The following is a 24743-nucleotide window of genomic DNA, read 5'->3' as shown; positions in this document are numbered from 1 at the left end:
GGGTGCCCCAATGGGAGGCCTGGATAAATGGTGTGCTATTTCCCCATTCAATAAACTTTCCCCAGATGGGCCAAATCTCCAGTTTACAGGATATGTTCTAGACAGGACCTTGGTTTCCCAAGATAGCATAGGGTTTTCTGGCTTCCTACTATGAGGCCTTTAGGATGTTTGGTCTCCTGACTTAACAAAATACTAGGGCTCTGCTAAGTTATCAGACTTAAGGAATTACAAGTATGCATGCTAAGAATGCTGAGGATACATAAAAGTTATATAAAAAGTATGTAAGAGAAAAGGCAAAAAATCATCATGGCATCATTAGTACTGTTCATCTTGAGGGGCTGAGCCAGGCTGCCCTCTGTTCAAAGATGCCAGGAATAGGGAAAGAAATTTGAACTCCTTTCTTAATTTTGAAGCTCTCCCATTGCTGATTAAAATTCTCCCCTACCTATGGGACTGCCTAGCTGCTATATGCAGGAAAATAATTACTGGAATAAGGCTGCATATTCCACAGCTTCATTTTTCTGCCTAGTGTCTAAGTGGTCAGTTATGTGGGAATCTGAAAATACTGTGTTCTGCCTGAGGGGAGTATGTGGTCTGAGTGGTATTTAAAACTTTAAGGTGCCTGAATATTTTATCTTACTGTCTTTCCAGAGAGACTCATTTGTCAGAGAGAAGAAAAATAAATTGTTAACAAAGCTGAACGTATTTCTGACTTCCTAGGACTGCTTCCATCCTCTGATTGTACAGATACTGCAGTCCTGCTGCTTCTGGGATTACAATTACCATACCTGCTTGAACACCATTTCACTATTTCCTTTCTGTGGACCTTTACAAATAATACTGGGATGTGACAGTAGGTGCCTGGTGTGTTGCATTAAAACCCACAAGCTTGTCTTCATGAGGTGCTGTCAAGATGCACTTTGCAAAATACCTTACCTTTATTAGTCCAAAGTGCTGGTTTTTACTTGGGCGGTGGAGCAGTTCTGGCGGACTGAAAGGGGCAGCTTCTGACTGAGATGCATTGTTTTGGAAAAACAAATTTCCTTCAGCAGACAGTAGTACTGACCATGGGCAAATCACACAGATGGCAGGGTCTGAAAAATGTTGAAGTCAATAAAATGGAGATCTTAGTGTTGAATTCACTGCACTCTGATAATCATACTTCTGGCATCTCACCTGTCTAACCAAACTCATCACTGGAGATGTACCCAGAATGACTTGTCTGACTGGGGACCTTATTGGTCCTGACCCACAGACTGACTTCCCAGTCAGTCTTGTCTTGTCACTGTGGCCTTGCCTGGTGATCACTGGGCTCTCTGACCATGGTTATCTTCAACTAGCGTTCTCTTTTGCCCCTTCCATGTTTTCTGTAGTGTTGTATGCAAACACAAGTCACATGTGCTGGAAAGCTTCTCTGTTTTAAGAGCAGCCAGCCAGTTTGTACTTCATCCTAGTGGAGAATACCTGGCTTTCTGTACTGCTGGCCAGCCAACCAGTGCCATTCCTGGCTAACCTGGCAGTGCCCCAGCACACCGGGAATATTCTGTACCAAGTGGTGCTGATCATCATGAGATCTGGCATGATTTATTGCATCATGCACAGCACAGGAAATGTGGCAGCATTAGCCTTGAAAAGAGGCTGATTACAGAAACAATATAGCTGCAATTGAGAGATGTGGAGTCAGAGATACGCCTTACTCAACTGGGATGATGCTATGCAATGGCACATAACCTTCCCTGTGCTCAAAGTAACTGGAGCACTGTGGATTCAGCTTCAGAATGACTCCAGATTGGCATCACTTCTGGACCTGAGCTCTCTAAAGACAAGTTTTAGCAGCCTTACACACTGGGCCTGCAGCCCAGCTTGGTTGTACATCCCTACTTCTTCTTGGTTCGGTTTCCATGTTCTGATACCCTAAATTTATCTGGTGTAGCATAGGGAACATAGGCTGATTATATTTTTTAAAAAAAAAAAAATTGTTTTGTTAAGTCAGCAATCACAAGAGCATAGTGTCAGCTTAGTGTCTGGCGCAGAGTCAATAGATGGTCCTATGCTGAACCTGTCCAGGTGGGTATCTTTGTGCTTCACTCCTTTGCACATTTCTGGTGCTTGTATTTCCTGGGCTATGCTATCCCCTTGTTACACCAGTTAATAGAGAACTGATGGTATAGTCAACCTGCTGTAGTGTTCCAGCCCATTAAAAACTAATTGGTAATGAATTTTCACTCCTCCAGCTATAGCAGAAATTACACATCACTTGTTTTCTGTATTTTGTATTTTGATTCTACATGCTTATGAGGTAAGAACACGTCTCATCCATTCTTCCCTCAAAAGGAATACCCATTCACATAAACAATTCTCAAAACGTGACAGGTCGCTCAGCTGTGCTCTCTTGTTGTTGCTCAGTTGTGCTCTGTGCTCTCTCAAGCTGGCCTGCTTGGCAAGCAAACATCATAATGATAAGTCGCATTATTATCATCAAGGATAAATCTCTTACTAGCTGAATGGAGAGCCATGTGGATTTTCCTGTCCTCTGTATCAGTCCATGAAGGACATGAGCCTAGCTGACACTGCACTTTCTCTGGGTGCATGTTATTCAGACTTCAGGAAAGACTCTTCTGTCTGCATATAATTGTTCTTAGATTAATTACTACTTGATGTTTAAAAATTTGGAAAAAAAAAAAGCCAGAACTGCATGAAGACCTTCTATGTAGGCAGAGCAATCTGCATGTAATCCCAGCAGCATTGAAAGATTTCTCACTTTTATTAGCAGTATGCTGTTAGTGCCATTAGTTTTTTTTTGTCTCCACCCCACCCCCACAAACAAACAAACTCAAAACAATTAAAATAACTCAAGAATTATTTTCCAACAGTAAGAACTCTTAAAAAGATGCTTTTCATCTCACCTTTGTGAAGATCCTCCAGAAGCTGAATTGTGGACAGGTACAGGAGTGCCCATATTTCTTCTTCCTCCAGAGGGCTTCCTTTTGCCCACAGGACCTCAGCCAGTGTCACACAGGAGCTGCTCATGCCTGCTGCAGTAGATACTGGGTTTTTGGACACAGTAAAATAAACTGAACTGCTCAAGACCAGCCCTACTTATTATAGCTGTACCCTTCTCTCACAGTAAGAAATGCTTTGTGAACCACCCTGCTTTATTTGTTCAGAATAGGTAGGTATTGTTTACTTCTGTCTTAATCTGAGTAAATAAAGGGGACTGAACTAAGTGACTTCCTGTAATCTTTTTGAGCCCTTTTACTCCTCATTTGAAAGCAGTAATAAGATTCTGAGGAGAGCAAATTGTTTTTACTCAGGAGGTCCTTCATGAATATGTGCTGTTCAGATATTGTGAGTGGTTATTTGAATGACAGGTGGTTGATTTTGCTGCTTAATTGGATGTTCCTGTCTATAAAAGCATGACAGAGTTTATCTAAGAAAAAAAGAATACAATGCAAAAGATATGCCCTGTAATATGAAAAACTTACTAACAGTGCAACAGAGCAATTAAATTTCATTCATTGCCCAGCAGATTGATCAGTAAAAGCTGGTAGATTCCTACTGTATTAATTGATGAGGGATTTTCTTGCTCACATATCTGAGATTCAGTGCTTGCAGTTCATCCCTTCCAATATACATATAAACTTGCTTTGTTTCACTAAACCAAATTAAAAGATTATTCTCTTTTTGAACTACTAAATAGCAATTTAGTGGCTCCCACCACACTGTCCTATCTGACAGGTACATAAGACCTAGCAGAAGAATATGGATCCACACACTCATGCTGTTTTGTCTCAGTTGAAACACAGCTTCAAATCATTTAGAGAAAGGCACTCTGTAGTGAATCATAATTTCATGTTCTTCCTACTGGAATATTTTCATAATCCCAGCCAACCAAAAACTGAGCTGTGACTTGAAGAATCATGGCTTCTTCTCCTTCAAATGTTTTGTCATGCTAAATATTCTCAAAGAAGGCATATTCACAAATGCACCTGATCTTTCTATGTAATGAGCTTTATATTTCTGTAATTTACTAATCTAGTCAGAGCTGCTCTAGGTCTACACATCAGTAAGGAAAACAGAATCCAAGCTTCAAATTTCCTAAAAATTTTTGAACAGCTTTTGCTATTATTCTCCTTTAACAGCCCCACGGGTTCATTTGATGCTGTGTAAATACAGGAATAATAATATAACTTGGAAGTGATGCATTTACTCATCTGAGTTTTGACATTTTCTGTAGACCAGCAAGTGAGGACAGCCTGGGATAGCTGGGATGCTATAGCCTGAGATGCTATTGTCACATATAGGACTGTAGACACCACTGTAAAATGAGTTCACTCACAGCCTTAGGGCAGATCTTGCTCCCCTCAAACTTCTTCACTCTCTGTACACAGCCCACTTACTGCCACCATTTGCTCTGTGCTGGCAAGAGAACTTGTGTCTTACAGCTGATTGCTTTGCCAAATTCCTGTTCAGTATGGATTCTTCAAGGGGTTACTGGAAGAGCATCACAGTGTCCTGTAGGACCAGCATGTTGCTGATTAATAGACTGCTCAGACTTTGCTTCATGGGGTCTTGTCCTGGCTCACTAGCTTGCAAACAAGGAATCACAACATAGAAAGAATGATCCCTTGTTGCAACCACCACAGGATTATAGACCAACCTAGTGACATTTTAAACGGAACCAGAGTTCTAATTTTAGTCTCTGTAGCTTCAAAGGGCAGTAAAGCTTCTTACAAACCTAACCTTAATTAGAAGAGACAGACAAATCTTCTTAATCTAAGCCATCACCGTTTCTCTTAATAATAAATTACTGTGATAGCATTTCACTTAACCCTGTGGTACTGGGACTAAGCAATAAATTCACATCCCCAGAGCAGAATCTGTGTGGCTTCTCCATGCAAGTAATCCACCAGATTGTACTGAGTGCTGTTTTATTTGAGACTGTGCTGGGGGAAGAAGCACGGCATCCTCTGTTTTAGATAGAAGTGCTTATACCAAGTGATCTCAGTGCTGTTATTTCCAACTAGCTTAAGTTACTCAATAAGAAACTACCCAAAGTGCAGGTGTTACAGCTTTATAGAACCAAAGTGAAATTGGCAGTTTTACCAGAGATGCTTAACTTTTGTAGTGAATGCTTTTTCTAAGAGTAAAAGTAATGTCTCAGATCAATACTAAATATGAATTAAATGAATTCTGCTATCAATTATATCCAAACTGCTTGAAAAAATATTAGATTGTATGGCCATGGAAATCATAATTTCTTTAACAAATTATTGCTTTAAAACAATGTGGAGTTAAGCAATGTGTTACTTTACAATCAAATTTGCAACTGGTTTTTAAACACACTCAGAATGCCCTGTATCTTTAGGCTGTGTTTTTGACTTCTGATTTTTGAGACCAACATGATGTGATATTTAACAAAAGTCTGACTGCGTGAGTGCTTGGGGAAAAAACTATAGCCAGGCTACACTAAGTGTATTATAAGAGAGTAAAAGTGACGGAAAGATATTGTTATCATTGTAGCACCAGCCATGTTCTGGTCCCTCAGTTTAGTAAAATCTGTGATCCAGAACCAAACAAATCTGACCTTCAAACAACTTACAACTCATAAGACAAGGCATACAAATGAGGAGGCAAGAAGGAAAAATTGACAGCAACTTTGCAAAAAGGGGTGGTTTTTTTTTTTTTTCAGTAACACTACATATCAGGAAATTATGGTGGATCTGGTTGAGCCTGCAGGGGAAAATTAGAGCAGCAGAATGTAATCACTCACTTTGGAGTTTGGCCAGGCTATAGAGGTTAATGTTTTTGTGACTGGAAAAAGTAGCAAAGAGCTTCCAGTGCCAATTCGTGTTTTGAGGTCAAAGGCTGATTTTGCTGATGTCTATGGAAGAAGATTGTAGCATCCAAATTAGCCTAAAATATCCTCCCTGTTCTAATCTTTGCAACACATTTATTCATTACATGGCCTCTCTAAAGTCAATAGATTTTCCCTACTCTTTTTGCATAGATATGAAAGGTTGCATTGGGGTGAGGCTAACCCATTATTTTGCCAGCAACATCTACCTATTTATCACTTTTTTTTTTTAATAATTCAATTTTGGTGTGTTTTATCATATGTGCAAGTTTTCATCCACTGTAAACTGGAGTCAATGTAAGAAATTGAATTCATCATGAAAGTAAATGATCTACTGCTTTACATCTGAATTTGACACTTAGCAACAATTGTGCATCAGTAAATTCATATGCCAAGGTCACTTTATTGGATTTGGCAGTATTATTTAGTAAAATGTAAAAGAGCAACTTGGCTTTGGCTAATCTTCATCTTTATATTTGCTGCTTCATTTACTGTGTAAAGAAAGCAAAAGATTTAAAAACTATTACTTTTGTAGGAAAATTGACCTTCCCTTATCAAACACAGTCAAGTGCATTAAATATCCTCAAGAGGAATGGATCAGCTGGATTGCTAACTACATAACAGCCCTTTTCATTCCCACTTATCAGAGGGAATTTACTGGGGAGTAGGTTCAGCTGTACAATAAGTTTTATGGCATGAAAGTCAATCCATTATCTGGATGATGGTGAAAAAAGATGAAAGGAGATCATAGGACACACCAGTGAAGAAAATTATGAGGAAGGAGAAATCACATTTAGTTTTTGAAAATATGGAGTCCAGTTTGTTTCTGGTCTACCTCTAAAGGCATGAAGCAAGAACAGATTTGTCCCACCTGGACATCCTGAAGAACAACTGGAAATGAGAATTTTGGCAAAATAGTTTGTGTATAAAGACAGCAACAGCAATTTCAACAACAAAGGATTAACCTTGGTAGGAATCAAGCTTTCTGTGAACTGGAAGGGCCTCTGTCAAATCAGAAAGGCCTTTCAATTTTTACTGCCTGGAAGCTGTTTATGCAGAGGTCTTGTCTTTCCTGCGACTGAACTTCCAGTTCTGCTTCATTGCTCTGTGTGTGTATATTACAAAATACCTATCTGTAAACTTAACCAACGCTGTGTGAACAAATGTAAACAAATGTGAATTTTGTAAACAGTTCTGTCTGGGAAGGCCTATTTATGGTTTGGACATATATGCCCGTCACAGCCCCTCTATTAGAGGTGACTAATTGATTTTGACAAGAGTGAGCCAGAGAGGGGCCACTGAAGTAGGTGCTCTGAAAGACCTGAAAGGTTGTTAGCATTGGCCACTAACCTCACTAAAGGAGTTTAGGTGTGTGCTGACAGAAAAGTGAGAGGATATAGGCTATCGTTCATGATATTATGGTTTTTATCTGGATACCTAAGCTTAGTAACTGAATAAAAAAGCTGAATATTTTCTCATTCCTTACTTAAGAACAACCTACTTCTTGTCCATCCTATTATAGCAAATTTTAACTATGTGCAAAATTTGTGTGAAAAAGCACATCTTTTGAAAATTATTCTTTAAAATTAATTTATATCATAACTGCATTTATTCACATATGTTCCATATAAAATTTTATACTCTAACTCACTGTAAACTTGTTATAATTTTGGAGTGAACACACAATATTCCTCATACCAGAGAGATGAATCTCATTAAATATGAAACTTAACTCTCTGAAATATGGCCTGAAAATGTGTGGGTTTGTAATTGGAATAAACACTTAAAATGCTGTTTAAAACTTCTGTTCAAATAAAGTACAGGCAGAGCCAAATCTGCAAACAATGACAAGTCAATAAGGGAGTTGCCTTGTTGCTAAAGCATGAACTTGCTTTGGAAAGGTTGTGTCCCAGAAATTACAGCTGAAGTGAAGCCTTCATTATATGGTTTCACTCTCTATTGTAAATTATTTTATTTCCTTTCTAGAAACATGTACTTAAATAAATAGGACAATTAACCAGACTATTGCAAGTTATTCAGCATTGAAGTGGGATAAAATTTCACTGCTGCAGAGAGATGAATTTCTTTTCTAGGAAATCATAAACTTCACATGAGGTGGACCAGTCTCTAACAGTCTAATCTTTGAAGGAGAGAGTTGAAATCTAGTTCTTGAATAGTGTAGGTGTGTGCCTCTGTGTAGGGAATTTCATGAGCTGGGTGGTAAGGGTGCTAAAAGTTTGACTTTATTACAAGACCTATGGGCATTGTTCCTTAAAGACACAAAATGTTATTGATACCAAAAGAAAATTTAGAAAAACCCAGCATTCTACAAAATCAGACTTAATAGAGGAAATTCCTATTTCCTCTCTACTTCAAAAGGAACCTACTAGTGAATTTCAGAGGAAAATATTACGCTGTCTGCAGTCAGTTAGCAAGTAGATATTCTTTCAGTAGAAGCACCTAAAATGATATCACTGGATAACTGCAATCAAAAGAAAATTGTACTATGTTCATTCATGCTAAGTTTATATGCCCCTTCTTCTCTGCCCTGGCTGATGCCAAGTGCCAAGGACCTCTCAGAATATCTGTCTATGATAGACAGCTACTGCCTCTAAAGTAGCTAGTGCTACTTTTCTTTGCTTTTTTCATGCACCTTTCATAAAAGCTCATTCTACATGAGAGTAGAACGGACTGGTGGCCCAGAATTAAATCCAATACATTATCTACATTGTTCTAGCACTTCAAAGATTGACACTTCAAAGCTCTCTGCTGCTGCAGTGCCAGAAATAGTAGGGCAGTAGAACTCAAGAACCATGGTAATGTTTCGCTTTAAAATTAATTGATTTATGTCCTTTTTAAGGCATTATGTAATTCTCTGTAATGAGGCAGCCTTGTGCCAGACACAGGGACAGGGAATGAAGGGTCAAATGGTACGCTGATGCTGAGGTTAATACGTAGCACCACAACACAGGTAAAAGAACCTGAGCAGGCTGTACCCCAGCTTCTTCAGGTACTAAATAAAAATGTCCTAAATGAAAGATGAAGAGCTAAGATTTTAGATTGTATTGTCCAGTCTTCCCAAACTCTCTCCATAGCTTCCCACATCTAATCCTATTGTAGTCAATGCCGCTGTGTTTACTTATTGTTAAAGCTAGTTCTTGAGTTCTGACAGTGCCACAGTTACACCTTTGCTTGCAGAAGGGAGATATTCAAAGCTTCTGATCTTAATTCTGATGTTGACTGGTTCTTTTACTTGAGAAAGACTAAGTCTCTTTACCACATCATTGAAGATTATGTGTTTTCCCATCATTAATAATACACTTTACATGTAAATAGTAAATTATCAGTATTTGTATTCCTCTGGCATCTACATCTATAAATTTCTAGATCAGTAATGATTATGAAGGCTATGAGAAAACTTCCAGAAAATGAGGTTGCTTTAATTTTAGAAACTGCAAACTGGAATGTAGGGACTTGCTAAAAACATTGAAGAACAGTGGAGGAGAAATTAGGAAAGCAGTTTCTTTGTTAAGAGTCTTTAGTCACAGGTTATAATCACTGGTAATCTTCCTGCTGTTTGGAGTTCAGTGCTCTTTCCAAAATAATAGCACTTAGTACAAATCCATGAAAAAATAATGTACTTAAACACGTTTTCCAGAATCATGTCAGCTGTGTTATGCAAACAAAGACTTATCCCTGCCATAAGAGCAGGAACACTTTAGTACATTCTACTTCCTTGCCTTCAATAGAAACAAGACTATGCTGAGGTACCCTGATTTTTTAACAGTACAATTCTGTTGTAGGTGAATGTTTCCAACTCCCAAAGAAGGCAAGAGGGACTGAGCACTGACATTCTGGAAGACAATCCTGTCAGCTCTATATGATCATTTCTCATACAAACAAGTAGCCTACTAATCAGAATGAGCTAATGATTTAAGAGAAATGAAATTAGATTTAATGTAAAAAAAACCCAAACAACAAGGTAAATATTAGATACTGCTGTACAAAGCCAAGAAGATGAGTGATTTAATACTTATTTAATTGATAATGAGATTAAGAGAAATACGTAAGAACCTACCTGTACAAGTTAGACAGATGCTGCATCCAGAATAGTCTCTAATCTTCTATGTTTTTGCCCAATAATGATTGTTTAGACCATAATAGTTGTAAATATAACATTAAACATATTCAGGTCTTGATTGGACTTCTGTTTCTTGGATTTTTCTCTTTATTTTTCTTACCTTCTGTCTTCTCTCTTTCTTTCCCCCTTTCTTCCTTTCTTTCTATTGCTTTGTTTGTATCTTGTAACTAAGCACTGTGTGATCTGGCAAGTGGCTAAGCAAGTAAACAGTGAGGTTCCTTCTCTTACTTGCAAGCCAAACCTAGCAGCTCCTGGTTTGAAGTTGAGGGCAATGTCATGTCTGCTAAGGCTGTTTACACTCCTTCCTTTTTTTTTTTTTCTTTCTTTCTTTTTTAATTTTTTTCTCTCTGGAAGTTCACTTGCCAGGTAATGAGAATCAGCTTTTAGGAAGTGGCTCAGTGTAAATCTCTGGGTCTGTCAACTTACAAGGGCTCAATTGGATTACCTGACGCACACGGGAGCATTAGGTCTAAACCCCACAGACTGATGTCACTTTCAGCCCCCGGCCAATCCAGGGAGCAACAGCACAACCAAAGCAGAGACTGATGGTCTCGGGGGTGAGTGTGTCTTTTATGAGCAGCAAAATCCTTCAGACTCAATAAACAAAGCAGATAAGATTTTGATGGCAGGAAAATAAACTAACCAAAAAATGAAGGAAGGAAATTTGATCATTTTTTAATATTGCCTACTCTGAAATTTTTTTGTTAATTACAGCAGGGTGCAGCTATGCTCAGAGCAGGGAAGAGGGAGCTCTTGAGATGCTGCAGGACAATTGTGAGCTGGCTGTAAGAAAGTGAAGGGAAAATGAAACCTTAGTAAAACAGAAGAGAGTTCTATTGGACCTGTTCAGTAAGCTCTTCACATTAGTTATTCCTCCATTTTTCCCAGTTCTGTTTCTCTTTAATTCTATTTTTTTTTTAGTTTTTGTAAAAGTCCACAAATCTTCATTTGTTTAATCATTCTCCCTGTATTTTGTCCCTGAATAATGGGATTTGCAAATGCATTTTCATCTACAATCCTTATAGCAATATCTCACTGATGACTAGTGTAGTTTTCTCTATTCATGTCAAAATGAAAATCTTGGATTTCTTTCATTGCCTAACTGCATGCAACTAGTCATTTAAGTTCCACATGGGATAAAAAAAGAACAAACCAGCCTCATATTTCCTTTTTTCTTTCTCAGTCATTGTGAATATTGCCACTGTTGTTCCTAGCCCACACTCTGGATTTCACGTTCAGTTTGGTCAACCCTTCCAGTGTATGAGTGTTGATGTGTGCTTTTGAGGAAAATATACAAGCTATGGTCTTCTTTATTTGTCTTTAAAGAAAATTTATTCAGGTTTCATCATCTCAATGCCTGTAAATCCCTCTCTTTTGACACTTGGAAGTGCAATATTGCCGTATCCAAAATGTCACAGAAAACATACATTTTGCTGAATTCCCCCACTGGGTACATCCCCTATCCTTTCATATCCTTCTCTGGTCCCTTTAGTTTGTAGCAGCAAAATAAAACTATTTTTTATAAATGCTGGCTTGGTCCAGAAGTCATAAATCTGATCTGACAAGAAGTCTGACAGGACTGAAGGCAGGAATAAAAATAGAATGAAAGGTCTCACATCGGAGATGTCCCAAACAGAACATGCTGGAGTTGGAAAACCAACATTTATTGATAAACCTTACCAACTATGCAAAAAAACCCTATTTGTTGCCTTCTGCTGTGATCATTAGACTGATACTGCTCTTCATTTTTTGAATATGTGGATCCAGATACCAAGAGCAAAAAGGCTGCTAATGAAAAAAAAAAAAATCTGAGCATTGATGCAGCTCAGGAAGCATTTTGCTTATTGCCTGATACAGTCACACTAGCAGGAGAAAAGCAACACAGAAATTTGTGACTGCTCCTTCCCCAGGTAATGAGTGGGGAGGAGATAGGAAGTTATTTTTAGTGGTGCATTTGTAGCGAGCAGATTTGCTTTAAGTAGGTGTGTGTATAATGCTGTTTGCAGAGTTAACAGGGTGTGTGGCTTGTTGAATCATTTTGCTAGAAATAATGTGTTGTGTGAACATGCTCCTGTTAAATCAGGTAGAAATGCTGATTTGATTAACTAATCAAAGTTCCTAAGGACATTTTGTTCTATTGCTTTAAGAAACGACTCGATGATTCTTCTCATGAAAACATGCAATTGCAAACCTGTGGTAGCTCAGTTGGTGTAAGCAGCAGTTCCAGATTTGTGAGATCAAATTCTCACCCATGGCTCCTTCTTTATTCTAAATAGTCATTGAAAGCAGCCATTTTAAAAAATCACTTACAACCTACTGATTTGAACCAAAGCAGTATTTCATTCTCATAAATTTAAAATATACAGCATGAGAGCTTCAGTTGAATTCCTTCTGTTCATCTATTGATAGGTGTACAGGTGACATGTATGTAAATGCAGCAAAGTTTATATAACTAGATCACTATGAAAGAAGGTTAACAAGATGAAAGGCTATTTATCCCAGTGAAGGAACTGCTGGATGGAGGCTTAGGATCTCCCTTATGTTCCTCAAAGCTTTCTGAGAACTGGCAATGGCTAGAATCCAATTATTCTCTGACATTAATGCCTTTATATCCCACAGAAGCTGAAGTGTGGGAAGCTCTTAAAGTTTACATAAAGGTGAAGATTACTATTTACTTCTCAGCTGATGGTGGTACAAGCAAGGTGTCAAAACTAGAACCACAGCTTGTGCCAGTGGTTTCTGTTAAACACAAAAGATTTCTATTGCTTCTGTTAAGTTTTAACTAGTTTTACTTTGGAGTCCCATGGAACGGATCATGGACTGCATGAGCTGTCAGAGCTTGAGCTTTCAGAAAAATCAGGGAATCCCCCTTTTTGTTTAGGATCTTCTTAAGTCATACAAGAGGACCTAAACACTTCTGATAGTGCACTTCCATGCTTCGTTCCTATGTCTACGAGATGTGCAAATAAAGTTTAATTTCCATCATGGTTTCTAAGCAGATGGTCCAGTCATCTATATTTAGCTTAGCAAAGTAATACAGGGAGGTGAGTCTATGATCTCGTTCTGGTTTTTGCTGTCAGGGGTGTTTCACAGCAGTATCTTTGGGGGAAATACATCTGATTTGTGTAATCCTAAGCTCAGTTTAAAAAAAAAATTATGAAAAGGCAAGAGGGCAGTATCTGAACAGCCTGTTTCCCTTTAAGAAATAATTCCTTAGGTAATTTTAAAAATACCACTAAACTGGGAGTGGAGGTGTATTGGAGTTTGTTTCTAAGTTTGCGTTTGAAGAGTACAGGAAGGCAGCATAACTTATTGCTTACTTATTGCTACTCATGACAGCAACCAGTTTTCCTTAAGAAAATTCCTTAGCTGGCAAAGTCAGGCTCAAACCTCTGGGAGTTTCTAAATCTTTAGGAAGTTCTATGAATGGATGAGACCCAATTAAAATACCACTTATAGTTCAGTATGTTTAATTTGCTTTTGTTCTTACATTGGTTTTGAGATGTGATGTGAGGTAAGAAAACATCATTGAACAAGTAGCTCCTGTTTGTGACACCTGATTACAGTTCTGCTGATCCCAGAGTAACTCAATGGGAGGCCAGTATTCCTATGCTACATCCTCCAATGCATACCTCTAGGATACAAGGAGAGAGGCTGTGAAGTGATTACTCTTTAATGCCAAATGCTCTCAGACTGTAATGGAACCACTTTCTAAATTACAAAAGTAAGCTCAAGCCATTAACTGAGGAAAGAAAGACTGAAGTTCTGAAGATATGGGATGGAGTTCCATGTATATAATCAATGCATAGTTTCATGAAAAATAGCCATTTTACCCAGCATAGATATAGATACTGGTGGTAAGGGGAAAAAAATATTTTCTCTCTTTTGCAATAGAGATTTTCTATATTTTATGCTCTTTATGCACTACAATGAAACCTGTGTACATTAACATATACTTGTGTATATCATATTAACACTTTGAGAGTGAAAATAGTTTTTGTTTACAATAGCTGAAGTGATTAAAATATATCTTCATCTCAAAATGCAAGAATGAGTGTGCATAAGTCATCATAGGGTACTATTGCATAAGGCAGAGATGTGTGCAGGCACCAAACTAGCACAAAGAAGTACAGTTTCACCCACAGGGGGTCATTTACTATTGAAATTATCCTTCTTATTCTGCCTAATGTGGTTCACTGAATGCTAAGTAAGGTTTTGTGCACACATTATTAAGTATCTTCAAAATGTTTTGGTATTATAAGATTTACCAAGTCAAAATAGATTAAGTTGCCTGTGTTCCTCCTCTTCCTACCATTTAGCTCACTGTCACTTGTTTTTTAAAACTACTTTCTGAAGTTATCAGGTTTGGTATTGGAATCATTATATGCAGTGCTAGATTCAATTAGCATTTAGACAGGATGTAAGATAATTGGTGTCGGCCAATTTCATTTTCCAGCTCTTTTCAGAGATAATGTATGACACATTATCTAACCTAGAATGGGTGTTTGCATTTAGGAGTTGAAAATTAAAAACTTTGACAAGAATTGGTGCACTCCTTAGAAATCTTTTTCTTTCTTTTCTTTTCTTTTTTTTTTTTTTTAACCAGAAGGGCAAGGTCAGGTATGAAGAACACTGAATGCTGGTTGGAGAGACCTTTAGTGAAAGCTTACCTTCAGTATCCCCTGTGTTCAGTGCCACAGTCATCAATGATGTTATTTTGTGTAAGGTCACTAAAATTTGGTCAACTTTGGATGATTTCATGTCGCAGAAACCAGGAAGAGAGGATGGTACAGAAGATTTTCCAATTATGATCACTTTGTAACAACAAGGAAGAAAGAGCTGATATAAAATTCCCTACGGCCTTGTTCTGAATCCTGAAAATGCTCTTTGCTCTGGAATTATTCTTTGAAAGCCAAATACTAAGTCGTCATTGATAAGGGTGCAGGAAGGGATGCCAGTATGTAATTTAGAAAGGTAATGCCAAACCCCAAGAACTTTTTTTGAATTTGCCTATGAAAAATTTCTATTGAATAGTAGTATAAATAAAGAGCACCCTTGCTGTGTTAATGTCAGTGTGTAGAAATATGAGGTATGTGACCCCATAAACATTGTTTTCTAACAGTTTACCTACACATCTCTCCACAAACAATTTCCAATTGGCTGAATGTGTCTAATGATTGCACATACTTTGCTGCCTATTTACCCAGTGCAACAATAAATACAAATTGTCTGTACATGGAATTATGGCAGCTGAGGAAGAACTTTTCAGGAACAACAAAGAAGGGGTTAATAGCATTAGTGGTATTTGAGAGAAGAAGATTTCTGACCTGCTGTGCAGAAATGTCTGAGCTTCAGTATCAGCCGTGAGCGTGGCCCCACCTTCTCATCCCCTCTGTAACCTGTCACAGGGTGCCCCGTGGTGGCTGCTTGCCTCCTCTTGCATTTGCTCAAGCCAGCAAGTGCTCCATTCAGTTTGGTTACTAATAAGCAAAAGCATTTGCTCTAGTTCATCATTATTTTCTAATAGTCAGAATCCAAGTGTATAACTGCATTTTGAAACTACTGCCTGTTCCCTTTAAAGAGGGAATACAGGTCACTTTAGTTGTTACTTGGAGTTGATTTCATAGTGCTTTGCAAAACAGAATTAATTTTTAAAATCTTGTACAATGTTTCTTTCATTAGATTATTTTCTTTAGTAAAAGGAAACATTTGAACATCAGCTCTATTTATCAGCAATTAGTGTGTATGATTTTTTGTACACCTTTCCAGGCTATAATTGGTCTATTAACTTGCAGTTTGCTAGCAAATTTCCATTTAACTTTCTTATGTGAAATGTGGCTTCTTTGCCACAACCAATGATGAAAAAATGTTTCGGAAAGATATTCTTACCAAAAATGCTTTATTTATTTCTATTTGTATTCTGGAATTTTCTAAAAACTCTCATAATTGGTATTGCCTTTCCACATATATCTATCTTGCTCAGCAAACAATATTTATCAATCTGTTTGCACAAGAGGATATGGATGTTGATCCTGGCTGTGGCTTCTCAAGCCCTAGCTTGGAAAAGCTGGGCCCCCTGAGTACCTACAATTGCTATTGATCTCTTCTTGATGAAGCAGCTCTTTCAAACACCTTCCCTTTGACTGAGAGGACAGATGAAAAAACTTGCTTGTGCTCCAGAGTCCCTTAATGCTGCTGCCAGGGCTCTGTCATGCCGCTCCATACCCCTCAGACTGTTCCTAGCTGTAGCAGAGATGCCCACATGAAAATCAGCAGCAGATACCAGCCAGTGGGCAGCACAAGGCCTGGCAGTGTCTCAGTGATGCTCCTGGGCAGCAGCACAGCCCTGTAGAGAACATGTCAGGTCAGCAAACGAGTGCCTCTGTGCCTCCAGAAGAGTCATCTGCTGCTGCCACCACTTCTCTCAGGAGCCCTGGAGGCTGTTCAGGGCGCAGATGGGGCTGCCTCACCCAGCTCCTGCACCTCTCCTGATGGGACAAGGTCTTTCCTCCTCAGCCTGCAGAGTATGGAGCAGTTCTGCAAGGGCACGTGCCTAGGACATCTTGTTTCTATTTACAGCTTGTCTAAAAGTGACTATAGACCTAATCAGGTGTTTACTTGCTAAAATAGCTATTTTGGTTTAAGCCACCTTGTGTCTGTTCACTACAGTCCCACTCAGCTGAGTTACTTTGTGTATTATGTTAATCCATTTTGGTGCAGATATAAATCACTGTTCTTTACTATGGATGCTTTGTGAACAAAAATGACTACTCTTTCTATGTTTCTACACGTTATTTTATGTTACAGAATCTTGGTTTTCACATACTGATTTTTGGACATCAAAATTTGTGTCAGACATTCAGATCTATTTCCTTGTCTCCAAAGATTTGATTCTGAATTTTTTGCTTTGCAGTTTATAAACATCAATGTGCTAAAATGTTGTTTATTACCCCAAATTATGGTAATTGACAAGTTAATGAAAATATTAAAAAAAGACAAAACTACATTTTGGATTTAATTTCATGACTGCTGAATCCGAACACATTAATGTTCATAAACTTACTTGTATACCAGTGCAGGGGAATGAGAAAGTTTGCAGTATTTTGACATAATTCAGATTTTACTGACACTTTGTAAATCCAAATATTTATTAAACACTCAACAACTACTTAATTTAAAGCAGCAGTCCAAATCCAAGACTACTGCTACATAAACACTGAAACTGAGGAGGTAAGAGAGTGATTAACAATTGCATGTAGGCAGAGGTTGATTTTCATGTTCCAGATTGTTCACCAATTCAATTTTGGAGTTTCTATTATTAAACATATCTGCTCATCAGATTCTTCTCATGTATAAAATTTCATATTTATTTTGGAAAGGAAGATTCAAGTTCTGAGGTTGGTGATTCCCAATATTTTTCTAAAGAGACCCTTACCACCTTTCAGCTTTTCTCACTATGCACCTTGTCAAAGCCATCACCAAAAATCCTGTCAAGTTTATGTCCTTCTGGGGCCTCAACAGGGCCAGTCCTTGCTAGAAAGACCTGGCCCCTGCAGGTAACCACACTTCTTTCCACAGTCTTCTCTCTTTATATTGTTTTCCAAAAGTTTTCCCCTTTCTGCTACTGATTCTCTATGACGAAATATGAATCTTCTGTCTGGCTGTCTGTATGTTCTGTCCTAATCCATTCATACTCCTGCTCTCTACTGTTCTCTCTTCTGACCTGTTGAGAGGTCCAGAGAAAAATGGTGAGTTTGTTGCAGCCTCTTTCAAAATATCTGTTTACTTTCATGGTTTTCAGGTATTTAGTTTTGTCTTTTCTTGGATATCAGTCAGGACAATCCAGAAAACAGTTTCTACCCAGACATATATAATAGAGGAGTTTATAATGTAGCCAAAATGTTTATAAGAAAATATTTCTGCAGTGCTTGAAAACAATACTATAGTGATGCTCAATGACATTCTCAAAGTTTCTTTTTCTTACATAGGGACTTCTTTTGATAACTGGTTATACACACAATCAAAGGAACTTCTCATTCTTACTTGAAGAGTTACTATTTTGATAGCTTGCAAATTTTCCATACTGTACAGGAACTTTATAGCTTATGTATCATATACACTGCAATAAGAAAAAGCCTTAGAGCTAAAAGCTGGTTAATTCTGTTTGGGGGATGTCCCACAGAAATGATCAGAGGTAATGTGGGAGGTGTCTTAGAAACAGCCAGAGGCACCTAAGGAGGACTGGTATAGAGTCTGAGCAATAGTTTTTGTTTTGTTGGGGTTTTTTATGTGTAGCTATAAAGGAGGCATCATGTATCTGTCTGTGGAAATCTGTAAAATAACCACTTTAACATATGGAAAGAAATTGGTTAAATTAAGCAAGAATTTTAAATGCAGCATGCAGTGGTCTCACCAAAACAGGCATATGAGTAGTGTATGGACAGGATTATGGACATGAAACTTTTAACACCAAGACAGTGGGCAAAATAGGAATATTCTAAAGCATTGCCTTTAGCATGTAAAAGTCTATGCTTATTAAAGAGGGATAAAAGCTGTTATCAACAAAAATCTTGATAGATTGGCATCTTGAAAAATGGGACACAGGCCACATGTTTGACAGTGAATTAAATGTGAAATGGCCGTTTTCACAGTACCCTGTGCCTAACTGGCAGATTGTATGTAGTTTTAAATACTGCTCATAGGGCCTTTTTTTTTTTTTTTTTTTTTTGCAGTAAAAATATACAAAGGCTTACTGCAGCTTGCTGAGTGGCCTCCTTTTGTCTATAAGCAGGGACCTTCCTGAAGAACAGAAAAAACAAAAACAAACAAAAAAACCCCAAACAAACAACCCCCCCAATGATATACCAAGGAAAATATTTAAAGAGTACTCATGTCAGGTGCCAGAAACCAAAGGCAAAGGTATGAAAAAGCCAAGAGAATTCCCCTAAAGATTTAGAGGAAAATCTTCAGCAAAAGAGACACAGAAGAAGAAGAGGTTACACCAGTCCAGAACCCAGTTCCGCGGTGAAGCGCTGCCGTGCCGGGCGTGCAGCGGGAAGCCGGGAGCTGCCAGCGCCGGGAACGATGTCAGCGAGCAGCACCCATGCCAGGCGGCGAGGGAGCGTGCCAGCGCACCGGCACCGAGCGCAGGGCAAAGGCCTGAAAACATGCAAGTATTTCATGAAAGCCCCAGCAGGAAGAGAGGTCTGGCTACTGGGCGTAATCCAGGAAAGGAACTGCTCCAGGGAAAGGGCGCGGAGGAGGCAGAGCGATGCTGGTTCCCTGCAGGGAGGCGCGGGCCCGGGGCAGCCGGGGCGCCAAAGCCCCGCAGGGCCGCGGTGGGAGCCAGGCGGGCCGGGGGCGGTGGGGACCGGGGCAGGTGGGGACCGGGCGGGCTGGAGGCGGCGGGACCGGGCCCCGGGGCGGGAGGCAGCGGAGCGGGGCAGCGCCGAACCGGGCGGGGCGGGGCGAGCGCAGGGGCGGCGCAGCCGCAGCCGCGGCGGGCGGAGCGCGGAGCCTGTGCGCGGCCCGGGCCCGGCTCATTACTCAGCGGCCGAGGCCGGAGGCGGTGGTCGGTGAGCGAGGCCGGGGCCGCAGCCCCCGGGAGCGGCGGTGGGCGGAGGGGAGCGAGGCGGCGGCGGTGCGGTCCCGGGGCGGGCGGGACAGCGGCCGCGCCGCGGGGCCCGGGGTCGGGCCGGGCGGTTTTGTTTACGTTTGGACGGGCGGGAAGGGAGCCGGGGCCGGCTGTGCCCTTGCCCGGGGGCGGGCGGCGGTGCGGGGCACTCCGGCCCGGTGACCTTCCGTGGCTGCTCCAGGCCGGGGGTCGGGAGAGGTGCGGGTGGATAATGGCGGGGGCCTCTTTGTTGGTGTGGCAGGAGGGGCAGGAGGCTCGGCGCGGGGCTCCTCCTCCTCCTCCCGGAGCGGGGGCGCCCGGGCAGGCCGGGCTGGCCGCTCCGTCTTCGGGAAGGAGCGTTACAGGGCGGGGTGGTGGGAATGAAGCCCTCCCATGACCTTGTTCTTAAAAATGCCTCTTTGAGCAAAAAAATACTTCTCTGGGATAATGTAACTGCTCTAGATGCACGGGCTGGCAGTGACCGGCATTGTCTTTTGATTCTTTTGCCTTTTAATTCTTAAATTTCTTTCAAAGGGGGTGAGCTGTCTCTTTGCAGAATTTCTTTTGCTTTTGATTTCTGTGTCGTTACATCCAGCTTTCCTTCCTGTTTCTTTATGCCTTTCTGCCTGGAGCAGTTCCATCAGTCAAGTTTGACCTGAGCTCCTTTAATAACCTACAAAAACAAATTCTACTTGATTATTTGTTCCACTCCCTAGCTACAGTAATGGTTTTGCACATATGGTGTGGTGATGATTCTCACTGTTGTACAGAACAGGCTTGCTGAAGGCTTTCAGGCAGTCGACAAATCCTACACGCTTTGGCCTATCTGATAATACAAACACAAAGGGTGTTATGCTTGTTCGGGGATGGGAAGTATTACTTGCCCTAGGGCATGTGCATGTGGAATTGAGCAAGCCTGCTCATTGCAGCTGGGTTTTACTTACAGGTGTGGAGACTTTACAGGTGTGGAGATGGTATTGCAGGTCAGGTGAGACCCAGTCTCAGTTCTGGAGGTGCCAAGAAATGCACTTCCAGGGCAGAATAGTAACTGGCGTGTGCCAGTACGTGTCTGAGGGTATATCCGTGTGTTAGATAACTTGGAAATGGTTTAAACTGTAACATGAAATGAATCTGGGCCAAACTTATTTAAGGGTGCTGTCAAAGTGATTTCACTGACTTGAGTGTTCCTTGTATATAATGAAGGAAAGCTCTTGATTCTTTTAGTAGTAGCTAATAAAAATGTTGAATTTCAAATAGTTCCCTGCTTTGATCTCGGTCTCTCGGCACAGCCATCTTCCCGTTTTGCCCCACTTGATTCAAAGATGTGTAATACAGGCTAGTTTGACAGTAGGATGCATAACATGGGATGCCAGGGCAGAGACCAGACACATTGCAGGCTCCCTGCAGATCTTGATGGTTTTCAAGGCTAGCTGGGGAAAAGTGTGATAGGGGAAGGGAGAAAGAGAAGTATCTGCTGAACCAGAACTAAGTGCAGAGGATGTACAAAGTTGTACTCTGAAAACAAAGCATTTTAATGTCTTCCATTGAAAAAGTTACCAAGGTTTTTGGACCACTGGCTTGCATGAGCTTTCATTGTCATCTTGTGGGCTACCATATACTTCATGGAGACTTCTAAATCAGAAATATTAGTAAGGTGATCTAAGAGGGTTCCAGGTCCTGTAGTTTTTGGACTGTGCATTCTAGGCAGAAATAAAGTTGCCTGTTGTGTGTGGATTTTGTATTTTTACTTTTAACCCTGCTCTTTAAGGACCAAGGCTTTTGATGGGCTATTAGGTGTGCAGGTGTAACCCTTGCAAATGCCTTAGGTAGAATTGTTATGCAAATATTAAGGAATAAATGTTTCAAGGTGGTAACAATTGCATTTATTTTCTGCCTGTTATTTACCTGAAATGGCTATTTACTGTGTATGTGTTTTGGTTTCTTTTTCATCCTTCCTCAGCTGCCTAAATTATTTGGATGCTCATTGTTTAAATGATGCATGGAAACTACACATTTAGGTCCTCATTTCTGAAGATTGATCCAGCATTCTGGACAAATACATATGTCCTTCTTAATAGTGCCCTGAACAGTATGGTGTGCTGTTTCTTAACCTTCATTTCCCACCTTCCCAATCCCTCTCCTTGGCAACAAAAGCACTCTGTATGTATAGAGTTTTACTGTATTTGTTATTTTCAATATATATAATGGTCCACTTTGGAAATAGACCAATCTTGTTTTGAGCCTTGTTCTTTTTTAATAAAGGCTAAATATTTATTGCTGTAAGTGGTTCCTTTAAGAAACCCCTTAGTCCTTAATTCAAAACCTGCAGAAACAGGCTTCTGTTTATGTTATGGAAAGATCTCTTGGCATTTGAAAGCTCTTTAAAAATCCAGTTGAGCCTACTTATGTTGCTTGCCTGCTGTGAAATTCACCACAGTTTTGCCATGGATTCTGAAATACTTTTTAAGGTATTCTTGTGTGTGAAGAGATAACAATCTTGGTGTACCAAGCTTATAATTAACAGCTACACATTTCTGCTTGATTTTAAATTATTTTTTCTTTTAAGTTATTAAGGACTAATTCTTGATTATTTTTCTGTTCAAATTCATTGCCTGTAAGGTTGATACTAAAACTATTGTTGCCCATACTGTCATTTTTATTGTTGGGTAAATGCTATTTGATATGTGAACAGATGGGATGCTTATTAATCATTCTTAGCTGAATATTGCAGACTAATGGTAAAATGAGGACTGACAGAAAAATATACTTCAGCTCAATGGTCAGTTGTGTTGGTAACAAAGCAAATACTGTACACGAGCTCATTTGTGTGTATGCTTAAACCATAAGGGCACACATTGATTCCACATTGCTACTGGACAGCCTGTTTGCTGTAATTGATTTTGAGTGTTAAAGAAGAAAAAGCACACAACTCTGACAACCTTCCATTACTTTACTGATGCTATACTTAGATTTTTTTTTTTATTATATATGTATAAAATGTGCAGGAAAATGTCTTAACTCAATATTTATTCTTCGAACTATGGCTAAAGTGTCCAGTCACTGTAGTCTGTATCCATTCAAGCATTTACCTCTCTCCTTACCTGCTGAACAAAAGTTGAAATGTCTCAAGTCTGGTGTTGCAATATTTGTGAAATAAGAATGATGAACAAGGGGTATCCTGTTTCTCACTGGAATCTCAAAAGTCATGGAGTTGCCCAGGTTTATAAAATGAAACTGATTTTTCAGCTGTTGGTTGCTGGCGGAAGAGTGGCTGGGGCTCCTGCTGTGCCGGAGTCAGCGCTGTGCCCCTGTAGCCCTGGCGGGTAATTACTGCCTGGGCTGCAAGGGCAGGGTCGAGCAGCAGGTACTGGGGAGGAGCTGTGCCCAGCTGTGACACTCCCCTGCAGGGCTGCTGGGGTCACACACACCCTCACTGTGCAGGAAACACACCGGGGAATCCAGCCCTGGGTTCCGCAGGTGGGTGGGGGCTCGAGTACCTGAGGGTGCACAAAGGACTGGACCTGAGGGAAACCATAATTGCTGCATTTCACCAGCTTTAAACAAGGGGTTAGAGAGGTGATGGAGCCACTTGCCCCTCTGAATGAATCAATGGCTGCAAGGCATAAAAATGGAAGTTTCAGTAGGTTATGAGGGAATGAATGTCTTAGTGTAGCAGTCAGCCCCTCTAATGGATCAAGAGCCCAAAAGGGCCATGAAGTCTTCATCCATACAGACTTTAGACTCAACAAGGTCAAGAGCAGCCTGAGGGGAATACAGATTTCAAGTTCTGCTTGTTTTGTAGATGACCTACAGAGGTTGCTTCCAAGCCATATTCTAATTGTACTGTTTGTGGATTTTAAAAGTTCTGTTTTCCAAGTAGCTTGAGGAAGTTGGCAAAACAGAGGCACAGTATTTAGGTAAACCAGGTTGCTCAGAACTATTAGAAGTTGTGAAGGGAAGAGTAATGAGTTCTGATAAGCATCTTAGTTCAAGTCAGATGGTGGCAATATGGATTTTTCTGCCCTGCATTGAACTTTCCAGCTGACTAGGTGAGAAGTGCTTCCAGGCTAGCATAAAGGCCAAAAAAAAAGGCTTATGGTACCTGTCATGCCTGTGATCACTACGATGAACTTAGAAACCCATCTTCAAAGAAACAGTAGGCAGTCAGCAGCCTGGTAGCCAGCTGAAGTTAGTCCAGGTCTTGCTTTCTTGTTGGAGGAACAAGTTGGCAGCTGCCAGGAGATGGTTTCTTATGCTTAGCTGGACTGTGGTTATCCCAGCAAGCAGCTTTGAGTTCCAGCTGGTCACAATAGCAGTCCCTGACTGCAGAGGGGTGGCAGGACTAATGGCAGCTCGAAGAAAGGAAAAGGGCTGTGGTAGATCCATAAATCTCTATTAATGTTTCTGCTGCCTTGAGAAGATATCCCGCATCTCATTTATTTCTGTAAGTTCTTACATGTTTGTTTGTTTAGCAAAACCAGCCAGAGGTCTTAGTGAAAGTGAGGTGAGCAATACAAACAGTTACAACCCAGAGTAAGTGTTTTGTATCTTAACAAAGAAGCTGTCGTGGTATGAACCTGTAGTACTTTAATATGTGAATGCAGCTGCTCATGTGTGACTCTTGAGAGAATTGTTTAGGAAATCTGGTGTTAGGGATGGCACATGTTTGAGAATCCCAAATGTATTCTTCAGTAGCTTTATCACCTAAGATGATGTTGGAGTAAGTACGAGTCACAATGCTTACTTGCAGTACCATGTAAAAATACATAGTTTTGAGGATGTAATCCTAATGTTAAGTTTTACTATGGAAACAGTAAAAGCGAATGCCATGGCTGACATGCCAACCAGCATAAATCTTGGTAAATTCTGGATTGTTCATTGTGTTTTGGGTGATGACAAACATCGTGGTCACCTTCACAGAAGGAAGAGTAGTAACATGATAACCTAAAAAGGTTTATTAGAAAGGTGTGGGCTAGGTTCACTTGTTTCATTTCATGCCAAGAAGTGAGTACTCGGGAGACACACAGTAAGAGGAAGGTCCTTGTGCACGGCAGTGGCTCATTTAATGAGCAGTGAAGCCTTCCAGCAGTGGGTGACTTTTATTTGCACAGTTGCAGCAGTACAAAACTCAT

At 40.2% G+C, this 24743-nt stretch overlaps 2 protein-coding genes across 4 annotated transcripts in view; one reads left to right on the top strand and one right to left on the bottom strand.

The window, feature by feature from the left end:
• Positions 1-14759, bottom strand: part of FRMPD2 (FERM and PDZ domain containing 2) — a 61174-nt gene extending 46415 nt beyond the window's left edge. The window contains exons 1-3 of the mRNA XM_041461162.1: positions 14669-14759; positions 2907-3047; positions 937-1094 (exon numbers count right to left, since the gene is read on the bottom strand). Coding sequence (XP_041317096.1) covers positions 937-1094; positions 2907-3047; positions 14669-14759 — 390 coding nt within the window. The remainder of the gene's footprint in view (positions 1-936; positions 1095-2906; positions 3048-14668) is intronic.
• A 4718-nt stretch (positions 14760-19477) lies between these two features.
• The window catches only part of MAPK8 (mitogen-activated protein kinase 8), a 43480-nt gene continuing 38214 nt past the window's right edge, over positions 19478-24743 (top strand). For all 3 annotated transcript variants that reach the window (XM_041461009.1, XM_041461013.1, XM_041461010.1), the window contains exon 1: positions 19478-19573. The gene's annotated coding sequence lies outside the window, so the exon portion shown is untranslated. The remainder of the gene's footprint in view (positions 19574-24743) is intronic.

This window comes from Pyrgilauda ruficollis, unplaced genomic scaffold (assembly GCF_017590135.1).
Source record: "Pyrgilauda ruficollis isolate IOZ18807 unplaced genomic scaffold, ASM1759013v1 scaffold15, whole genome shotgun sequence".
NCBI lineage: Eukaryota > Metazoa > Chordata > Aves > Passeriformes > Passeridae > Pyrgilauda > Pyrgilauda ruficollis.
The sequence above is the reverse complement of the archived record's forward strand: the minus strand, read 5'-3'. Positions and strand labels throughout refer to the sequence as shown.